The 21,693-nt window shown below is 40.8% G+C and overlaps 1 protein-coding gene across 4 annotated transcripts in view; it reads right to left on the bottom strand.

Annotated features, from left to right (window-relative positions):
* Window positions 1-21,693, bottom strand: part of galnt2 (UDP-N-acetyl-alpha-D-galactosamine:polypeptide N-acetylgalactosaminyltransferase 2) — a 68,739-nt gene that overhangs the window by 7,272 nt on the left and 39,774 nt on the right. For 2 of the 4 annotated variants that reach the window (XM_086285265.1, XM_086285272.1), the window contains exons 3-14: window positions 21,014-21,040; window positions 15,883-16,036; window positions 13,231-13,329; window positions 13,081-13,148; window positions 12,920-12,985; window positions 12,654-12,775; window positions 8,892-8,979; window positions 7,685-7,772; window positions 7,445-7,548; window positions 5,539-5,665; window positions 1,481-1,573; window positions 610-693 (exon numbers count right to left, since the gene is read on the bottom strand). In XM_086285265.1, the coding sequence (XP_086141391.1) occupies window positions 610-693; window positions 1,481-1,573; window positions 5,539-5,665; window positions 7,445-7,548; window positions 7,685-7,772; window positions 8,892-8,979; window positions 12,654-12,775; window positions 12,920-12,985; window positions 13,081-13,148; window positions 13,231-13,329; window positions 15,883-16,036; window positions 21,014-21,040 (1,120 nt within the window). The remainder of the gene's footprint in view (window positions 1-609; window positions 694-1,480; window positions 1,574-5,538; window positions 5,666-7,444; window positions 7,549-7,684; window positions 7,773-8,891; window positions 8,980-12,653; window positions 12,776-12,919; window positions 12,986-13,080; window positions 13,149-13,230; window positions 13,330-15,882; window positions 16,037-21,013; window positions 21,041-21,693) is intronic. The other 2 variants (XM_086285277.1, XM_086285285.1) reach the window with 1 other exon arrangement.

Below are 21,693 nucleotides of genomic sequence, written 5' to 3' on the forward strand. Positions count from 1 at the left end.
TGGAGAAGATTTGGTCCAAACAACCTGAACTGTTCCAGTGTGCGATGGTGATTCTGGTGTGTTAAAAATAAGGTTTTTTTTGGTAATCCTCAAAAAAATCTTTGTTTCTCACCAACGCTGCTCAACAGATTTAGATGTAAGCAACTTTGTACTTACTTAAAAGTACATTCAAGCTCAAGGTTTGCCTATCTGACAACCTGGAAGAGTACCAGAGTCTGTGACAGCGGTCATAACTTGACCTTCAGGCAAAATGTAGCAAAAACGCTGGGAGTGGTGCAATCTAGCAGTCAGATTTAAATCAGAGGTGCTCTCTGCTGAACTTGTGGACTCATTCACATCAGCCACTAATTGCGAACCTGAGAACCTTGTGAAAATGTAATAATGACCTTGAATCATAACTCGTGGTTGGGCATTAGCGTCACTGCAGTCTCATTTGTGTATAAAACATCCCGCCACACATTAGCACAAAGTCATATTTCAAACTTCTGGCTGAGGAGTGGTCTCCTAACAATTTGGTAAATGCAATTTAGTTTTGATTATACAACATTACATGTCATGCAGTGTAACACTGGCTCCATCATATTGCACAGACTGCCCTCATTTTCTTACCTCAGCTCAGGGTAGACATTCTCCAGGTACCATTTGAATGGCTTACAGTTTAATCTCTTCTTCATCTCCAAACGACTCTGGATACTGAGGGAGAGGAAGGAGATGGAGGAAGAGAATTAAAGGGTTGAATCAGCTGTGGTTTCATGTTTAAATTATACGCCTCGTCAGTCGCTTTGTAAGGGGAGAGAGTGGAGGCTCGGGGCATGTCTGAGTCTAGATCCTTTGGGGAAAATATAACTGTTTGGACTGACACTAGAGGGGAGATGCCAAGTCTGTTCCCACAAGGTCACATAATAAGCATATATAGTGCTGTCTAGCTACTCTGGTTGAATGCGAAAGTGCTTATTGCTGTGTAGACTTCTGGATGTGTGGCATAAAGCAGAAGGAAACTAGTATAAGGGTGAAAAGCATTCCTTAACACACTTACAGTACTTACTTTGTCCTGCTGGTGGCATAAAACTAAGAGGATCACAAAGTCAGTAGGTGTCACCCCCTAAAGAACATGAATGTCAATCCATTCAGCAGCTGTAGGTATTTTTTTTTTAATGGCGGATGACTGACGCTGTCACTACGCTTGAAACAATCCTGCGCCAACCTTTTTAAGGAGCGTTGTCATCCCTTTAGGGCATAAATAACAGCAGCGTTTCCGGTATTGTAAATCAGCCACTGACTTTTTGTCCTCTTCTGAGCTACATTAACATCCTCACTTAAGTATAAAAGGGAAAAATTACACCTTTTATGGCTTACATTCTGCTAATTGGCAGTACAATTATAATTATTATGTCCATTCAAGTGGCTGCCTTTGTAATTTTATGATCCAGCTCCATTATTATGTTCAACTCCCACAGGGCTAATACTTCATAGTACTTACTTCCCATAGGGGACATTTCTTGCTGAGGGGACAGCGGCATAGTAGAAGTTTTTATACTCGTCCATCCACACCTCTGCTGCTCTCCTTGTGTTCCTGATGGATGGGTGAGAAGAAGAAAATGCACAAAGGCGAGGGAGACAATGGGTGAGGATAAGACCGAGAGTCGGTGAGGATTTAAAAAAAAAAAAAAAGACAGAAAGGTATGTGGCACACTGCACGACTCCTGAATGGACGTGTCTGTTTGGTGGTTGTGACACACTCACTGCCTGCTCATACACCCCCCGACAGCCATCAGAGGGCACAGTTATCCTGGCTGTACAAATGTGAATGTGTGTTTATTTTCCCTGTTATTGCAGCCGTTGGTCAACAGCGTGTGCATGCTGCCAAACAAAGTGTTGACGTGTGACATTTGACAATTTGTCAGATTTTTATTTTTCGAGTGATGTAACGGACTTCTGACAGACTACGTGTCGGCTGGAGTCAATAAAATACAACTCAATCTTTGCAGTCCAGAGCAGCTCAAAGTATGACACTAACAGTCCTTCCTTAGACCGAATCAAGACAAGAGAAAGAGTGCAATGATGATTATAGCAACGGGGGGTAACACTGAGACCTTAGTAGCTTCTGTTGCTCTCCCAGTTTGCAAACCTCAGTATTGGAACCAGTTTATATCGGCCTCACTGTTTATGGATTGCACAAACACTATTTTTGCAATCCAGTTTCTTAGGAACAGATATGCTCCTCTGGTTCATGCAGTGTCTCATAAAGTAGGATAACATAGTGAGAAAGTTAAACAAGCACTCCAATTACTATTTTTGTGAATTTTCAGGCAATTATTTCACAGTTCAGACTTAAAAATAGGGTTAAAACTGCTAGCAGGGTTAATTATAGCCATAACTGCAGTACAATCAGCTTCATTATGTTTACCTGTGAATCCCTAAAGTGTAAATGCTTTGACCAAATTATAGGGAAACTAAGTGCCTCTTTATGTGATGCCAAAAGCAAAAGTTATGACGCGCTTGCCGGAAGCCTTTCATATTCTGCAGAAATTCTCTATAACCCATGAGTTGCGCAGTTTTAAATAGCGAGCAGTGGTTTTGTCTTAGTGAGGCTCACATATTTCTAGACATTTCCAAACTCGGCTTCCACTTACTGGAAGAGAAGCTTCAAGAAAACAACTCTTCTAACATCTGAAGGTTACCAGCGACCGTGGTGACACTAGATGCCCTATCATTATTACGGTATTTTAAGGGTTTATTTTGATGTGCAGTCTCTTTGTCTTGCAGGATTTTTTTACTCTCATGCACCTGCATCCCAAAAATACAGACACCACACACTGCAAACTTTATTTAGGTCCAGAGGGGCTTTTTGTCACATAGCAAGCTGCTGCTGCCACAACACGCCTATTATAACTCTGCTGTGAAATGCTGCTCCCTGAAGAACAATTACAATGTCATCCAGGCAGACAAAACAGGTGCCGTCTCCGAGGTCCCCAGAGTCACTGCAGCAGCCACAGGGATGCTGTCTGGGACTTGATTCAGGCTGAAGGGCAAGGCGCTGCCTCAGAGCACAGATGAAGCTGCTCTGCTCTGTAATAGAGAACTCCACTGCACCCACTGATTAATAAGTGATGTCTTCGATTGTTAGGAATGGTTGTGCAACTAATATGAGACTGTGTTCAGTGTTATGAAACTGATGAAAACATTAGCAGTCCACCGGTGGTGTCTAATCTTTGACACTGTTTGAATAAATGTTGGTTTAATGTTGAATTTCATCCACAGTTTTTTCCCCTCTAAGGGTTCTACCGAGCTATGAATTAAATCTCTTCAGGTATTTGTATGTAACTAACTGATAAGAAATGAGGGGCTGAAGTCAACTAATAGCCCCGACTCAAAAATAGGAGCTACTGCAGAATAGGCACCACATGTCACCCTGACATGCTCTTTATTTCTTGCTCCCCTTTAAAAATATTAATCACAGCCAATACCAGAGTAACCACAGTCATTTCAAGCTCCTTGTTATCTGTTTGTTTATCCTCCCACATGTTTACCAATCGAGAGACTGAAGGTTTGTTGGGCTCATTACCAAGGGTGGTTACTCATGGTTTCAAGAGACAGATCCATATCTGCCCATGTATCACATTCTCCACTACTCGTGTTCAATGTTTATGGTGCCGCATATATCTCAGCTCTAAAGGGCAGCACATGGAAAAAAACAGATTTTCTTCACTTTTAGTTTTTATTTTTTTTTTTTATTTTTGAAGGAAATATTCATGAACTTGTTTAATTGATGGTACTTTGTTTTAATTACTCAACACTGATTTAATTCTCAGAGCATTAGTAAAACTCACAAACTTACAAACCGCAGCCACAGAAAATAATGAACCGAAAGAGACTACTATACACATGATCTGTGCTCATTTCCAGCTCCATAGTTTTACTCCAGGACTCAGGGGAGTAATTCACACAACTCACAAAGAGAAGTCTCTTTTATCCTACACACTCGGTCTTGGTGCAGCCCCTCAGGTCACCTGCTGTCTGAATTAAGCCTTTTTATCTCTATTCCTCTTTGTTTAAGGGTCTAAGCTGCAGGTGGGTGGAGCTGTTGTGCTCAAAGGCAGAGATGAGCATAGCACCGATATGCCCTCTCTTTGTTATCACAGAGAGCCAAGATTAGAAAAAACTGTCTGAAAAGGCAGAGATGAGAGCAAACGGACATCTGAGCTTTGGCTTGCAGAGACTATTTGACGGTACCCTAACCTTATAAATATGAGGAGCTAACATTATAACTGTATATTAGGCTATAATATATATTAGTATATTGCTTTTAAGCAAATAAGTACATTACTGAAATTCAAAGTGCTTTAAAAAGAAAATCCAGTATAAATATTGAAAAACCATCATCAAAATGGAAAGGAAGAGCTTAAACTGCTTCTATGGTAAAAAGTATCATAAAATGACAAGGTTTTTCTGAGACTGCTAGGTCACTTAAACATCAGCTGATTGACTGTATTAGCTGTCAGTGAACCGCAGATTTAAAACAAACAAACAAAAAAGTCTTCCTAACCCTGTTAAAGTTGGAACACGCTCAGCTAGTCCTTTTCTGTGCGGTTGTTCTGCTGCACAGAAAAGTGTAAATCAAAAATCTTCCGTTTCAAGCTAAACAGCAAACTCATCTGCTGATGAAAATCACGTGACAAGACAAAAAGGCCCCGGAGGATCCAGTAAATGAGCCTTGTGGTGGGAATGTTTTCTCAAAGGCTGTTTCCACATTAAATTTAGTGAGTGAAATTTGAACCTCAGGATAAACATCCTCAGTATTTGGTCTTGAAATGTCACTACAGTTGAGTCAAACTGTCTCCAAACTTTAACTGACTCTTAGAAATGAAGAGTGGGTTGTGTTAGAGCAGGTCACCATTTGACAGAAAGGTCAGGGGTTCAATCATCGTCTTCTCCGGTCTGCATGTTTTAAGTGCCCTTGGGCAAAATTCTGTAAACATAATTGCTCCCTATGCATGTGCGTGATCAATAAAAGCAATATGGCTTGTACTGTAAAAGTGCTTTGAGTGGTCATTAAGACTAGAAAAGCATTATATATAAAGGACAGTCCATTTAGCCTCCACATTTCTTGTGATTTACAGTGAAACTACTTAAATAGAGATTTTCCCTCCCATATTTTATGTAAGGAGAAAACAAGTTTTTTTATATATGCTCAGCAGCAATAATAATAAATAAATAGAATGAATTCAAGTACTGCTATTATCCAAAGCTCTTTGCATTTGATTACCCATTCACATACTGATGATATGGAAGGCTGGGCCTAACCTCAGAATGCATTTGGGCTTTGGTGTGTTTTTGGATATGACAAATAGAGAACTGTGTGGCTTCACCTTCTGAGCTAAAGTCACCAAATAAACCCAAATGCATTAACTGTAGTGTCATTATGGAGATGCACAGGCTGCAACATGGGGAATTTTGATGAACTATGTGATGCGTGTAACCTGACTGGTTAAATGAGTGTTCGGTCCTCTTGTATGTGTGTGTCTGCATGTGTGTCACCTTGCAAACACAGTGCCACTGCCACCCGGGAAGGTATAAGGATGCTGCTTTCTGAAGACGTGGCCAACTCTGCTGCAGGGGATGATCTCCAGACTGCCGCCACATTGCCACACACGAAATGAGATCTCTAAAAACACAGACAGACACGCAGGCGGAAAAAATGAATAAAAACAGGTAAGTTAATTACTACAAGCCAAGAAAAAGTAGTTAAGTTAATCCACATCTGCATATCATGAATGTTTGGAGTGTGTTGACATTGTTAGATTTGCTCTCCAGCATTTGAATGAGCGTTCTTTAAATGAGCACAGCAATGTCTGAACTGTCAATCCAGTTCTGATTCATTGGACCGCCTCGAGAGGAGCCTGAATCACTCCGTCAGCTGTTTATTCTTACCGATTTCCCAAGTGCATTCAGACAAAAGCAAAAGGGAGACACAGCTGCTATTATATCATTGTACTGTTTGCAAATGAGCTCTATTGTGCACACTCTGCACTGACTCTAAACATTATTACACTGCCACTGTAATTTCCTAAGATCAACTGTACTAAGGAAGACATCTTTTACCTAGATATGACAACCAAATTACTGAAGGATTTTCTATTATCTCGTTGTTGGCATGGGCACCCAGATGATCTCATGAGTTGATCACAGTGTGAGGCAAATCCACGTTGCTGCTTTAGCACCAGATCTCACAGGGGAGTGGAGATTTTATAACTGGGCAGGAATTTGTGGTTTTCTGAGCCAAAAGTGCAGCATTTATGAGGGAAAGAGATTACAGTTGCAAGCTCATTTAAGTCTTAAAGATATAGTTCAACATTTTGGAGAGACATGTATTAGGTTTTCTGCAGAGAATGAGATCAGAGGTTTGATACAATTATCACAGTTACATGTCAAGTATAACGATGCAGCCAGTAATCACGTAGCTTATCATTGAGAGTACAAACAACAGGAAACAGCAAACCCAGCTCTATCCAAAGCTCACAAAATCCTCCATTGTTTGTTTAGCCAAATCACTGTCCGGCATATAAGGATGTGCAAACATAACGTCAACAAAACAGCAAAAAAATTGACTGCCTGTTGGATGCATAGAATCAGCAGACTCAGTAAACCGGTTCTTGATGTGTTTATGGCTTCAATTACTAATTTCAAGTCTTTTTAAACATAAAATTACAAAAACAAAAAGTAAATAAATCAGGCTATGTTTTAATGCAAGGTTATTTCGTTATTTAAAGTTGCTACTGAATGATCAGATGACAGCAGCAAAATGCTTGGCTTGAGCTTTAAAAGAAAAAGAAAAAGGGACTTCAATTTATTTGTCATCACTGAGTTTCATTGAGAAATATAGCTGGGTGTCATCTGCATAGAAATGAAAGTGTATGGAGGGCAGTTCTAATAATATTACCTAAGGGAAGCATGTATACGGTAAAAAGGACCGGCCCCAACACGGAACCCTGTGGAACACCGTGGCTAACTTTAATGTGTAAAGAAGACAAAAACATTTAAATGCACAAATTTAGTTTGATATGATTCAAACCAATGCAGCACATGCCCTTGAATGCAAACAGACTGCTCTAGTCTCTGTATTAAAAGTTTATAACATTTTATACATTTATCATTTCATAATGATATAACATCATTATACTCAATGGACATATAGGACTGTGCTATTAAACCTGCTCAAAGAAAGTGAATGAGTGTATTTTCCAAAACACTCATTAAAACCTTAAAAGCCTGGAGACAAAACGGGAAACCCAGGACATGCCTGCGACTTCACTTGACTTTCCACTTTTAATACCTGTGTTTTATGCAATTTTTGATTCTTTCACTAATCAAGACTTTCTATTCTTGCGACATCCATTAGACACTTTCTTCAGTCTACCATGAGCTTCTAAATTGCACCACTCACCGAGATTTTCCCCTCCCCATACATCCATCATCATGTCATACTTTCCCAGCTGCTCAAAGTACTCTTTATCCATGACAAAGAGGCCACCTGCTATCATTGGTGTCCTGGAGGGGCAGAAAAAAACCAAAAAAATACAAGAAACAAGAAAATTGAGAAGGCATTGGTAAAAATTGAGTAGATTAATACTCTGTTAGTTGCATATGATACAACCTGTAACTTTTGAAAGTGTGTTTGTCTTACTTTATAGGAGCGATCGGGTTGCCTTGTCTGGCTCGTCTCTGCTCCAGAGTCATGTAGTCCCATTTAAACACCAAATTCCAGTCAAAGCCTGCCAACATAAACACACAGACAAAAAAACACTGCACAATTACGACCATTAGCTGGGATTAAGTAGCAGTCTGGTTGTATAATTGGATTTGGCAGGTTCATATTAGATGACTGGGTAAATCAGCAGTTGCCTGACTTCAAAGGCAACTGCTGTAACTGTTTAAGTGTTAGCAGAGAGAGTTAAACTAGTGTAACTGGCATGTATCTGTTCTACAATACACTGCAATCAGCACAGCCAGTACACCACTTTGGCTTTTACATTAATATACCTCACAGACCCACACAAAAAAGAGAAATGTTGCAATGCAAGTGCCAACACTTGCTAATCCAGCCAAATTAAGAATGCGACTGCACGGCAGTTTCACATTCAGAACATTAAATTTTTTATTATGTGAAGTCGTTAATTAATTATTAATATAAAAAAGAGTGGGGGGTTTTTAAGCTATGAGTAGTTCTTCCATTTCCAGTGTGCATTGCACCGTATGTAAGCTATATCCATCAGCATCACAGTGGACAAAAAAAGGATATTTAATGCGTAAAATTACATATATGACACCAATTATTTAATTAACTTGAATTCATTAATGTCCTTTCTGGATATCATCTACTGGAGTTATACTCAAGAAGGCACATGCCCAAATCAGTTGGATTGGACATTAAACTGTCTTTAACCCACCAGCTCTCCAGTACAAAGTAGGCGTGATGTTCCATTCAGCCTATGTCAGAATAAAAGAAGGAACTGTCTAAAAGATTTATGATGAACAAGTGGGGGATCATGTGTGCTGCCTCATGAGATAATAAGATAATATCTGCAATACTTTGAAGAGGAGGCACTGTTCAGTGAACATTTCCTGGTGAGAAACAGTTTGAAATATACCATGTTCCTCAGGAGGCCTCGCCTTAAGTATGAGAAATACCTGGAGAGAACAGTTTATGAGCTACAGCACTGGATGGCAAAACACCTGGTCTTAATGCGGCTTTGAGATAACAACGTCAATTCATTGTAAATGAAAAGCATTAAAAAGCAAATCCTCTAAAACCGTAATAAATGCAAAGCCTCGCTGTCAAGCTCGACTGACTAGACTACACAGGAGTCGAGTGTGTCTTTTTTGTACTTTACCTCCTTTCAGATCGGCAGAGGCGCCGACATATTGAAAGTTGTCCATGTTGATGACATCAATGATGGGAGAAACTACTCGTGTCTTATCCTGAGAAGGAAACACGGAGACAGTAATTAAACAAAGCCACTTCAAGGACGGATGCAGGTTTGGAATATCATCAATAAATATTTACTACAAGTTAATTAAAAAGGACAAAATTATGCAGAACTACAAAGGACTCAGAGCACTTAACTGTGTTTGCGAAATTTTAGAGCGTAAGTAAATATTCCCATCTGCAAGCTTATTTTATGTTCTATATTTAGTTTACTGCCACGTTTATGACGTAAAACTGAACGTTAATCAGCCATTTCCTACCAACACCAAAACAAACCCAAGCTTTAAAAATCACAGAGCCACATCACCCGGCAGTTCGAAGAAAGGATTACTCAAGCGGCCCGAATGACGAAAACAGAAACAGCTTGCAGATATTGGGGAGTTCATTTGTTTGAGCCTGAGACATTTTTATAAGACAAGGTTTCACAGTGTATGGTGGGATTCATTATTTAGAGAAGCAGCTAAAGCAAAAGAAAAACAAAGTGAATTACTCTGACAGCGCAGCGTTTCAGACTTGGCTCCAGGCATTTATTAACGAGGGAACAACAAAACAGCACATTCGGGAGGATCAAATGCAGAATCAGACTGTTTTAAGTCAACTCAGATACATTTTTAAAGAACAACAGTGTCCCATTTCAGATTAAGATTACAGTCAATCATGAAGCTCCTTTTTGAAGTCTTTATTTTAAAAAAAGGCTTCGCTCTAAATATCACCAGACTGTATCTGTAAGAGAGCTCGGTTTGCGTTTATAAAGTTTTTCCTTTAATGGAAATAAAAATCAAATTGCCAGCCCCAAAAGATAAAAGATCTTGTCACCCATCAAGATCTGCATGTCTCACACTGTCAGGTTTAGCTGTGATAATGGGCTTTTATAATGAAAACAGGCCCAACATTCCTGTGTGAATGAAATGTAGTCATGCGCTCCTTGTTTCTCACATGAATGTTAACAAGACACTGACTGATTATAAGCTCAGAGGTGCTGCTTTGTAGCCAACCCCAGCCTCCGTGTAAAGGATTAGATGGAAAAAAACATGAATTGCATCAATTTTATGCGTATTTTACTGGGATACACTGGTCAGGGAAATTATCAGGTCAACCTTGCTATTTTGGGAATGGATCCACTTTTGTCTCCAGAGCTGCTTTAATTTCTCGTGGCACAGATTCGACAGGGTGCTGGACATTGCTCAAAGATTTTATTCCACACTGACATGACAGCATCACAGTTTTTCAACTGCATTTCCATGATGGGAATCTCCACTGTTAGGTTTTGTATTGTTGATTGTCATTTATGCTTAGAAATATTTAACCATATATGCTTAGAGGTGTATAATCAATTATGTAGTGATAGGATGTGTGATCTTTAGCAGGCTACAAAGGCTTGGTGTGGAATGCACACCTACATCCTGGGAGTATGGGAAGAGGTCGTACCTTGTCTTATTGTGTTATGGTAGGATTAACGTAGCTATATCTGTCTTAGTCTAAGTGCCTTTTGGTTTGATGAACTGTTGGATTTCCAGACCAGCAGGTTTAGGGAAGTTATTTATGGGGTCACACTCTGACCACACACACACACACACACACACACACACACACACACACGCAAGGTACTCTTTGTGTGTATGTAGACGTCATATGTTAATGAACCTATGCATATTCATGTAACCTCAATAAAAGAGCAGTGTTACGGGAGAACGGACGAGAGCAACTGGGGTCAGGCGAAGGAACGGCGTTTGTCCGGTTCTCTCCTGTGCACGAGAAACATGAAGAACTTTGCCTACTTCGTGTCTTGCTTGCTGTGTAATTATATTGCCTTCAACGTTCCAGCGAATAGGTTCAAGCTACAAACCTATCATCCACAATATATCCTAAAGTTGCTCTATTTGAATAAAAATCTGGGGATTGTTGAGGCCCACTGAGAACTTGTGAACTGTGGTCATAAGGGGTCAGCACCAATACTTAGACAAGCCATGGTGTCCAAACAATGCTCAGTTGGTAGTAAAAGGTCCAAAACTCTGCCATTACACTACCACCAGCCTAAACTGTTGATACAAGGCAGAATGGATCCATCCTTTGACCAGATTTTGACTCCAACATCTGAATGTTGCAACATTTTTCCAATCTTCTATTTTCCAATTTTAGTGAGCCCGTCTGAACTGTAGCCTCAGTTTCCTGCTCTCAGCTGACAGGAGTGGCACCCAGTGCGGTCTTTTGCTTGGTGTAGCCCATCTGCTTCAAGGCAAATGTGTTGTTCAGAGATGCTTTTTTGCATATCTTGGTTGTTACAAGCGGTTATTTGAGTTACTGTAGTTTTGGGCCATTCCCTATAAACCCTAGAGATGGCTCTGTTGTTAAATCCCAGTAGATTAGTAGTTTATGAGATACTTAGGCCACTCCCCCTGGCATCAACTACCACGCTACATTCAACGTTGAAAGTTAGCGGGTTGTCTTGACTGTATCTACAAACCTAAATCCACTGAGCTGCTGCCATGTGATTGGCTAAATGGATATTTTCAATGAGTTGTAGGTAAGACGAGTACCTAATAATAAAGTGACTGTGAGTGTTCGGAAACTTTCCCCCTAAAAGATTTATTTTGTTTCCAGCGTTTTTGTTATTTTTAAATGAGCATTTTGTAGTTTTTTGGCCGTTTTCTTTTTAGATCAAACTATGGTATCATCATTTAAACCATTTATGAGCACAATTACAACATGTGAACTGTTTTTCACTTATCAATGGTATATGGACTGATTATTATAGATTGTATTTGAGCGCTCAAAGCACTTTAAACAACATGCTCCTTTCACACACATTCATACAAGCATTTTTGTCTACACTAAATAGTGTCTAACAATTACACGGTGATACTTTGCCATGCAGACCGGAGCAGCCAAGAACCGAACCACTACATATCTACGATATTTTCCCCCACTCTGACTAAAGATAACAGGTCAGTGCACAAGAAATTGGGCTGAATCCAGTGTAGTGTTTACACGTGTCAATCAATGCACAGTGACATAACTGACTGCCTTTGTTTCCTTCTATTGGTCTATTAAATGGTTTACTCTGTCCCTCTGAAACCAATTAAAATTTCAACAGGTTTTCTGGGCATTTTCACTATGAATGAGTTGTTTATGTCACACTTTTGCTTTGGAATGGCTCCACAGTGTAGTGGCTTACACATTCTCCCAACAAGCAAAAGATACAAAGTTTGTATCTTTCCCGGGAGGAGAAACAAATCCCTTTTGGGTTGTGTCGGCAAGGTGTACAAACTTGTAGAGCAACACACCATGGTGACCCCTTTAGAATAAGGGATTAGTTGAAAGTAGCTTCTTTTTTATTATTATTCTGCTTTAGATTTTAAACCAATTAGAATCAAAAACAAGGCTATATGCAAACATAACTCAGTTAAAAGGGCACTTTTCATTTCAAGCTGTCGTATTAGAAGAAAGATGGCCAAAGTGCAACAATTTCACTGTCTGGCGAGATCTTCTTCAGAGCGTGCCCTGACTGATAAAACTGAAAATTCAATGCCAGTCTTTAAGAGGAAACCTCCCCCCATCTAATTTGTATCTTAACTATTGTTTTTCACTTGTTTGTTCACTGGGATATGTGCTCAAATGTATTATAATGATATTAAGATACGAAGTTGTACGCTGTGTGCGCGCGTACCTCAGCCACTCTTTCAAGCAGCGGCTCTAGCCAGTGGTCATTACATTCACAGTGAGAGTCCAGGAAGGTGAGGACTGGTGCTGTGGCAGCATCTGCACCACGAACTCTTGATCGCATCAAGCCTGAGGGAAGTTAAGAAAAGAAGTGTGATTAAAAACAACAGTCCTGCTGCCAGACTGAACACTTTCATCCCACATGGTGTGCAGCAGCACTGAGATTTCTTTCGGGCATAAAAGTTATGATAAAACCTTCTTCTTCTAAAGTACCTTCTCTGCGGTCATTTCTCAACACGCGTACTTTCTCAATCTTCCCCAGCAGCGCTCCATCCTCAGCTGGAACACACACAGACACACACAGAGCAGTGATGTTTATTTGTATTTTCACACTGATGATGCTAGCTTTGTTTGCGTGTGTTCACACAACTCACGATTATCACTGTAGTCATCAACCAGAATGATCTCTTTGACCAAGTGAGGTGGACTTTTCTTCAGGACACTAAACAGAGTGAGATCATATAAAAATACAGCACATCTGCCTCAGAATTTGAAAGTACACAAAGCTCAGTATACACGCCTACCTGACCACAGTCCGCAGCAGAGCAGAGCGAGCCTCATTGTGGAAGGTGATGACAACGCTCGAGGCCGGCAGGTCTGACTTCCACTGCTTATGTCTGCAACTGCACAAAAACAAGACAAAACCCCCCAAAGACATAAAAATTAGGGAAAAAAAGAGAAAAAAATGGTTAAAGTATGAATGCTTACATGCGTAGACAAACACGCCCACACACACAAACAATCACGTCACCGAATGTGTGAGCCAAGCTGTGAGCTGGAACTGGTCAGTAAAGCGATTTTGAACACAATAAATACGATGGCGCACATAGTGACACTGACACACACACAGAGGATGCAATGACACACACTCTCATGGAGTAATGCTCTGCTGCAGCTGGGATTGACACTGGGTTTATCATACCGTGAGGCAAAAATCCCATGAGATGACGGGTGTGCCTGTGTATGCGTGTATTTGTGTGTGCGAGCATACCCAAAAAGACAAATCCTGCACCGAATTTAAAGTAAGGAACATGAGTGATAGGGCACTACATGAGAGGAGAGTGACAAGACAGAGAGGAGAAGGAGGAGGAGGAGGGAGCCGATAAGGGCATGAAGAAAACTTTCTATTCCATCTGTCACTTAACTACAGCCACTCTGTCAAACCTGGAGGTAAAAACCCAGAACAGATACGTTTTACAAGATCACGTGTGAAGGTGTGCCATTAGTATTGGCTGTCACACTTGCATAGTTGCTGTATTCGTGTTCATTTCTACTGGGGGGAAAAAGCATCAGAGATTCAAGTCATTTTGATCCTGCGTTGAAAACAACTAGGTGCTTTTGCTGAAACAAAAACAACTGGGCTATTTTTTCCTCCTGGAAATGTTTCACAATGATTGCTGCAGCACGCTCACAAATTACAAAGACATTGATACCAGATCAATAGGAGACACATCCTTGCTCTTTTTAGTAGGCTAATGGCTCCAACTGTCTACTTTTGACCAACATATAAGTAAGGCCAGGTGACTACTTTAACTATGGCAGCTGGACTAATCATTTAGACTATTATGGAGTAGGTCAGTAACATGTTTGGAATCATGTTCTTTTTATATAAATAACATCAAAAAAGTCTAATATCAACATATTTCAAGGTATTTCACAAGCAAAGTATGGAGGGGTCTTTAAAATTCTATAAGATTATGAAAAATAAAACCACAGAGAATTTGAAGAACTTATGCACGATTGCAATTATCTATGGAGCAAAATAAAAGCTTGGTACTTGTCATGCCTATGACTTTCATGGCTTCAGGGAGCACTGGATGAAAACAAGCAATTCTGTAGTGGAAATATCTGCACGGCCTCGGGGACTCGAGCAAGAATCAGCATCACTGAATGCAGTTTCTCTCTGCATTAATAAAAACAACTTTAAACTCTCCCTTTGCAAAGAAATAAAACAGCGATCGGAGGAGCAACTGAGGCGGAGAGGAAAACTGGAGGCTATTTTCTGTACGATATGGAAAAAAGGACTTGTTTTGGAGCAACGTCTGTGGTCATGGAGATTTTCTGGGCTGACTTGCTCGTTTCAGCAAGACCATGGTAAACCACAACCTGCGCGTACTGCAGCGGCACAGCTCCACTGTAAGTGTTCACGTGATAAAGCCCGTAGTCTCGGTTTTTCACTCGCTCAAAGTATTTGGTGCATCATGAAATTTAAAAACCATAAGAAACCAAAACTGTTCCTCAGTTCTTACATGCTTACAGTGGTGTTTAAAGACAAGATGACGCTGCACCCTGTCACAACTTCACTGAAATGTGTTTAAAGGGAACAAATTGAACGAGAATATGCATTAATAAATATCTTAGTTTAAACACGTGATATGGAATGTTTGTATTAATCATTTAAACCCTATATCATACCAAATATAGAGGACTTAAACTTTCATCATGACGTTTTGTTTATGCTTGCTTCTTAAGAAGTTATTTGTTAGTATTGCTTAGTCCATGTGAGATATATCCAAGATAAAGAAGTCTCTACAAGTCCAGGAAATGGTGTTCCAAATATTTTGGATACTACATATATAAATCCCTTTTTCTGCTGCTGTATTAGAAAAAGTAAAAACTTGCTCTTTAATATTTCAACACTTCAGCGGTGCCTGTTCTCTAGGTGTAAGGCCTTTCTGCTGACATTTTTTCACACAATCCAGCGATTTGGTCTTTATTAACAAAAGGGTAGCACCAGAAGTTAGGACATGCAACCAGACTTATACAACGCTAATGGACTTTTCACTGCCAAAAAGGCCTGTTGAGCTGACTAAAACCTAATATTCTTCTAATAAAAGAATCCAAACGAAGTCATTTTATGATTTTGTTCTGTCCGTTACAACAAGCAGAACAATACGCAGCTTTTACAGCCTGTGGGTTTATTTTAGCACTAAGGCAGACAGTGTCTGCTCCACTGCTACTTCCTGGTTTCCACTGTAACCACAATAGCGAGAGTTCCTGAGAGATCTTATCCAGTCTGGGATCAATTAGTCAAATCAACGAATGTGATAAGACAGCATGTATTCGCAAAAAAAAAAAACCCTTTCGATCACCCATGAAAAAGCAGAAGTTAAGAGGGATGTCATTGTGTTTCACATATTAGCTGTGTGTGTGTGTGCAGTGACACAGGTACGTACTGATCATGTCTCGTGTCTGGTACAGCTCTGTCCATTCGGAGTTTGTCACTTTCCACCTGGTTGAACTTGTTTCTGGCGTAGGGGTCTTGACCTGGCCGGACCACCGTGGCTCCAACATACAGATCCTGGTCAAAATCCTGCCAGCGCACCTTACCTGGATGGACACACACACACAAACACACACACACATTAGGCACATCTCCAACCAGAGATATCCACAATAGATGCGCGGCACACACTGCTTCCCAGTCAGTTCTGTGACCACTTGACCAGGCTCATTCATTTGAAGGTGCCATTTCCTTCAAGGTCACCTTTTTGTGCACCAGCAGTGACTTGATTTTGGGTTTGATGTGGCCAAAAAGCAGCATGCAGCACGGGTCAGATTGTTTCTCTCAAATGTTTTCACTTCATGTGCCTCGGGACATTACAGCAGAACTTTGTGTTGACAGTCTGGCGCAAAAGCCACTGTGACTGTCCACGCTCCTACTTCAGCTGAAAACTACTCTTTGATCTCTCGGTCATAGCCAGAGACACAGCTCTCATCACAAGCAGCGCTTCTTCACAGGACATTTGGGTCATTTTGAAAGAGAAGTTGATGTTTGTATTGCCAGGGTGCAGCCTAAAGATAGCAACCCTAAAAGGAGCGCAGGTGTGTGCGTGAGAAGACAACATTCAAAAGGTAAAACTGGGTAAATTTAAATCAGGTTTGCTTTATGATTCTAACCTCAGATCTTTTTGTAAAAGCGCCGTCTATAATATGATGCTATAAACCCACAAAAGTGGTATATTAAATATTCAAATGCACTCCAAAAATATTAAAAACACTGGTGGTAAAAAACTGGTGAACCTAGGTTTTAATACGAAATATTTTCTCATGTGAATTTCTGGGAAATCACGTTAAATAAATACAGCACATCCAAAAATAAAAGCCACCACCAAACGCGATATTAAAACCTTCAACAAAGGCTGCAAATGCGTCTGACGAATGAATGGGATTACAGATCAGTGGGAATATGAAATGTAGGAGGCAGCCTGGCTGATGCAAGAATCCTTCACGACTGACAGCGAGGAAACCTGGCTGCTTCAAGCTGCTGCTTGACGAGGCAGCGACATGGCACTGAGGAAAGCTGACATGAAATTTATGCCGCCTGTATGCGAAAATACGCGGGAGACAACTCAGCCGACAGGGCGAGACTACTTTGGTAAAGCCAGGAAACACAAAAGAACATTTAATATGCACCGCAGACAGTCAGGGAGGGAGCACTTGTTAATTTGTTGCAGTTTAGAAACATGATTTATAAGATCAGTATAAATAAAAATATATTTTTAGTGTTTTGTGTCGTGTCAGTTTGACCAAAATACTGAAACGCTGCAGAATAAACAGAGAAAGCCGTCACGTTTAGTTTCACAGTTTATCTCCGACTATTGAGACGCAGACACCAATAATAACGCAACTAATTAGCTGGGTGCAGCTGTGGCAGTGAGAGATTACGCCATCTCCCAGCATAGATGAGCGCGTGCATGGCAGAGAAGTTGAAGAGCGCGTGTGCGTCTGCGCGCGTCTCCTGTGGCAGCACGTGAACGTGGTTCGCGTGTCAATTAACCGAAACTCGCGACTATGATCCGCTCGCGACTGTGTAACGGTGCCTCGGAGACGCGTGCGTCAGAGTGTGTGATGTCCTTGCTGATATCTGTGTTTAGTGGCAGCGAGTAAGCGATGTGGTGAAATGAATGTTAAACCCGGGGTTGATTACTCCGCTTCCTTCAGCGGATTAACGCTCCGCTCTCTCCGGGTTTGCCCCGTTTTTCTGCTGTGTTCGCGATACCGCGAGGCCTCTTCGGCAGGTACATCTATGTGCGCTCAGCCTCTGTCATGCAGTACTGGTCAATGATGCGATCAGCTGGCTGAAATTATAGCTGTTTGAACAGCTTTCACTCTCACTCCGACTCTCGGTCGCTGAACTGTTTCAGCCCACAGCGGCTGACTGGTTGTTGTTTTTGTTTGTTGCCGCATTTTGTAGAAATCCCTCATCACGTTTCTAAGTGATGCTAACTGCCAAAAAGGATTCAAGCTCAGTGTCATTCCCCCAGTCTGTGCTGAACCATGAGCCCTCACTGCCTAGCAGACAGCTCAGAGGGCACCAGTGCTCGACGTGTATTTAATGGATGCGTTTCAATTGAGATGCATCCTGATCCCACTGCCTGAACTCCAGCACCAATCTGTGCCACTGCTCCCGTGCACCAAGTGATGCATTCACGAACCTGCCACTTAGTCACTGTAGTCACTGAGAAGGATGTTGATTAATATGCAAAAGCTAAAAGATTCCCAAGTTATTGAGTTTGGCGTTACTGAAGCTGTGTTACTATTTTAGGCTTAAGTGGGGAAAAGACTGCTTCCCCATGTGCTACAAAACACTCCGTAGATTCATAGGACTGCGACTGCTGAAAATGCGCCCACATAGAGTCATTTATCAAGACTCACTATGGCACTTCATCTATAAATAAATGAATACTCTGACCAACACTGCCACTGTCTGCGTCTTATTCAGCAAATAGCTAGAAAGAAGTAGATAAATGGAAGGGCGTCAAATCTGAATTTTTATAACGCGTTTTCAGCAGATTTAGAAACTAAAATCGCAGCAGAGAATTGGATCGCTCCACTTGCAGGGACTGAGATTAACACACCACAGTTGGCTAAAGCTTGTGACAAGTTAAATCACTATAATAACAGAAATATGCGCTAAACACACAGACTGAAACAACTCTGTTGTTTCACTGGCACAAAGACTAAAACGTTTTGGGAAGAGGTCGAGGTGACGCGTGAGAAAATTTGTTCAGAAAGAAATTCCACTGGACTCTGAGCCGCTTCGACTCCTTTGCATCCACAAGAACATAAATATGAAAAGTAAACAAAGTGGCGTCAGCTAAAGTTCTAGCCAAAAATCTATAAAAGCATCATTTTAAATAACTACACTCAGCAGCCACTTTATTAGGCCCACCTAATCAGCAAATCACATGGCTGCAGTTCAATGAATTTAGGCATGTTGACATGGTCAAGGTGATTGGGGAAATAATTATTTGATCCCCTGCTGAATTTGTAAGTTTGCTCACAAAGAATTGAACCCCCACCCCGCATCACATATCTGGCTAATCACACAAACAGGTGTCACCTTCTAACTGAACTTCTTACTGATAACGTTGTAGCCTGTTCCAGCCTCATTCACGTCTACAGTCCTGTCCCTCGACATCATCTGACAGCTCTTTAGTCTCACACATGGTGGTGGAGAAGTTGGACTGAAAGAAACTGATTTTGTAGACAGGTGTACTAGTTTAAATACTTTAACTTGTGTAATGCGTTTTTTTCCTGGTATTTTGTTTTTTAAATCTGTTTCAATTTTTTAAAAAAAAATAGAGATTGTTCATTTCCCTGGAAGTGAGCAAACTTACAAATTCAGCAGGGGATGAAATAATTATATACCCCACTGTGAGTCTGAATGTGGGATGGTTGTTGGTGGCAGACTTGAATACAGCAATATTTCCCAGCACTTTGGCGAATCGAAGCTATGAGGAATTAAGGGAGTTCTGAAGGCAAAGAGGGATCAGCCTGGTACTGACGAAGTAGCCGGCGAGCGCAAATAAATGTTTAGTACCAGACAAGACAAATGATGCCAAACGTTCACTAGAAAGAATAACACATACTGAGAGCTTTGAGGAGTTTTTTCTTCACTTTGTAAAGGATTCGGATCTGGAAGAGGGCCAGTGCAGGCTTGTTTTGACTTCTCTGAAAAAAAATTTTTCTTCTTGTTTCAGAGGATTTGGATGTGTTGAATGGAAGGAGCATGCTGTTGCTCCCTCCCCATCTTAGTCATTTTTCCCCTTGTTTGAATAAAACATATTTTTGGCATGCTCAAACGGTAAAACGATAACAAAACGCTTAAAAACAACCATGAAAAATAACAAGGCGTCAGTGCAACAATGAAACATTTCTAACATACTCAGAGTGACACCGTTTAGTACATTTTATGCTTTAATTTTTTTTAAAAATGAAGATCTGAGGTATCGCCTCACCTTTTTACTTTATAATGACTGTCTGAGTAGGATTAGATAGAAAACAAAACATAACCAGCACCCATCTTTGACGAACCCAAAGACTTACTTATTTACTCTGTTTTTATTAGTAAATCTTTTACTCTTCCACGTATCTCTTAGGCTCCATCTCCTTGTTCTCTTGCTTTCTCAACACTTTCCTTCTGTTTTCTTTCTGCTCTTCTTAAGTGTCCTTGTGTGCTCTGGGTGATGTTGTGATACGCTGTCATTGCTGAGTGTAATGTCACCCTGAAATTGAAATGCCCTCACTTCAACATTCAAATTGGATAGCATTGCTGGCTCAGATAAGAGAGTGTGTGTTCAGCGTTCGCAGGTCACGGGCCTGTGAAGGAGGGGCGTTGGCTGCTTCTGCTGCTTTGAGTCAGCCTGACGATGGGTGCTGAATGAGAAATCAGATTCTCCTCCTGCTCTCCTCTTGGCTGCTGGACACTGAAACAATGTCTCTCAGAGTTTGGGTGGAGACGCATAGTTGGTTTGTGGGAAGATCGAAATTGGCTGCCTGGATTATTTTGGACAGGCAATCGGCTCCAACCTGTTTTTAAGTTGGGATCATACAGATGTGCGTATTTCATTGGGTTCCCTCGCTGTGGTTATTCAAACACGATAAGGTTAAGGATGTTCATGTTCTACTGGTAATAAAACAAACTATGCTGCTGTGTTACCGCGTTTTGAAAAAGGAAATGGTTTCGGTTGTGGGAACATGATGCGGAATACTCTCTGGATACATGAATGTGGTTTACAGTGACTGCAGTGCACATGCTCTGCAGCTGGTATGCATTTGTGTCGTGCCTTTTCCTAGAGTTCAGTCACAACTGCAAGCAATGAGAAAGCGAACTCCACAGATCCTGAAGGATCAAGAATAAAAGATAAATTTGACACACGTGTGCCTCAGACATGAATCGTTCCTGCCAGTTAAAGGGAACTACTACACTACTTTTACAGGACAGCAGGTCTCGGGAGCACTACTGCAAATGTACCACTACGTTAGCTACAAGTTTAAGAAGTTAAGAAGAAGACAGCTTACCAGAGCTCTGAAGCTCCATTCCCATGTCTGCACAGGACAAATTAAGCGTTATTAGGACAACACAACCAATGGCTGTCAAGATGCATTGTGAGCAATAAACTGTATATAAAAGCTGCCAAGCCTGACAAGTTAAGTAAATGTGATTTTTTTTTCTGACAATGTGTGCTTGCAAAGATAAGAAGAAGTCTACTTCTTGCATGATTTATTACCCTTGCAAACACTTTATTAACAAGTATGTCATCTCAATTGCTCATATCAAACCTTAATTATGTATGATTTTTTTTAAATTATGGCCTCATTTTAAGTAAATACAGACAGTAAGCCACAGCTTGCTTTTGGCTCCACTAATTTACAAGTCACTACTGTATAAGAGTGAGCATCCACAGTTTTTACAGTCAGATCCACTCCTCCTCCTGTGATGTGTGGTTTAAAAAACAAAAACAACAATATACTGAAAGCAGGACTCCACCCCCCAATAGCTGAGGCCACAGTGGCTACATCCAAAACTGATATATGGTGTGTGGTTTTAACAAGGAGAAACAGCATCTGGAATAAAAACAGATGTTTCTCAGCCTGTTGCATTGACTCTATTGAAGTTGTAGCACCTCAGAGGTTTGCTCTCTGAATGTCCCCATTTAGCCGTGTAACTGGGCCAGAGAGGTTGTGATATATGATTTGTG

Source organism: Aulonocara sp. 'chitande type north' Nkhata Bay, linkage group LG1, assembly GCF_057382095.1.
Source record: "Aulonocara sp. 'chitande type north' Nkhata Bay isolate Kocher_YH1m ecotype deep benthic linkage group LG1, A_spYH_male_GT1.1, whole genome shotgun sequence".
Lineage (NCBI taxonomy): Eukaryota > Metazoa > Chordata > Actinopteri > Cichliformes > Cichlidae > Aulonocara > Aulonocara sp. 'chitande type north' Nkhata Bay.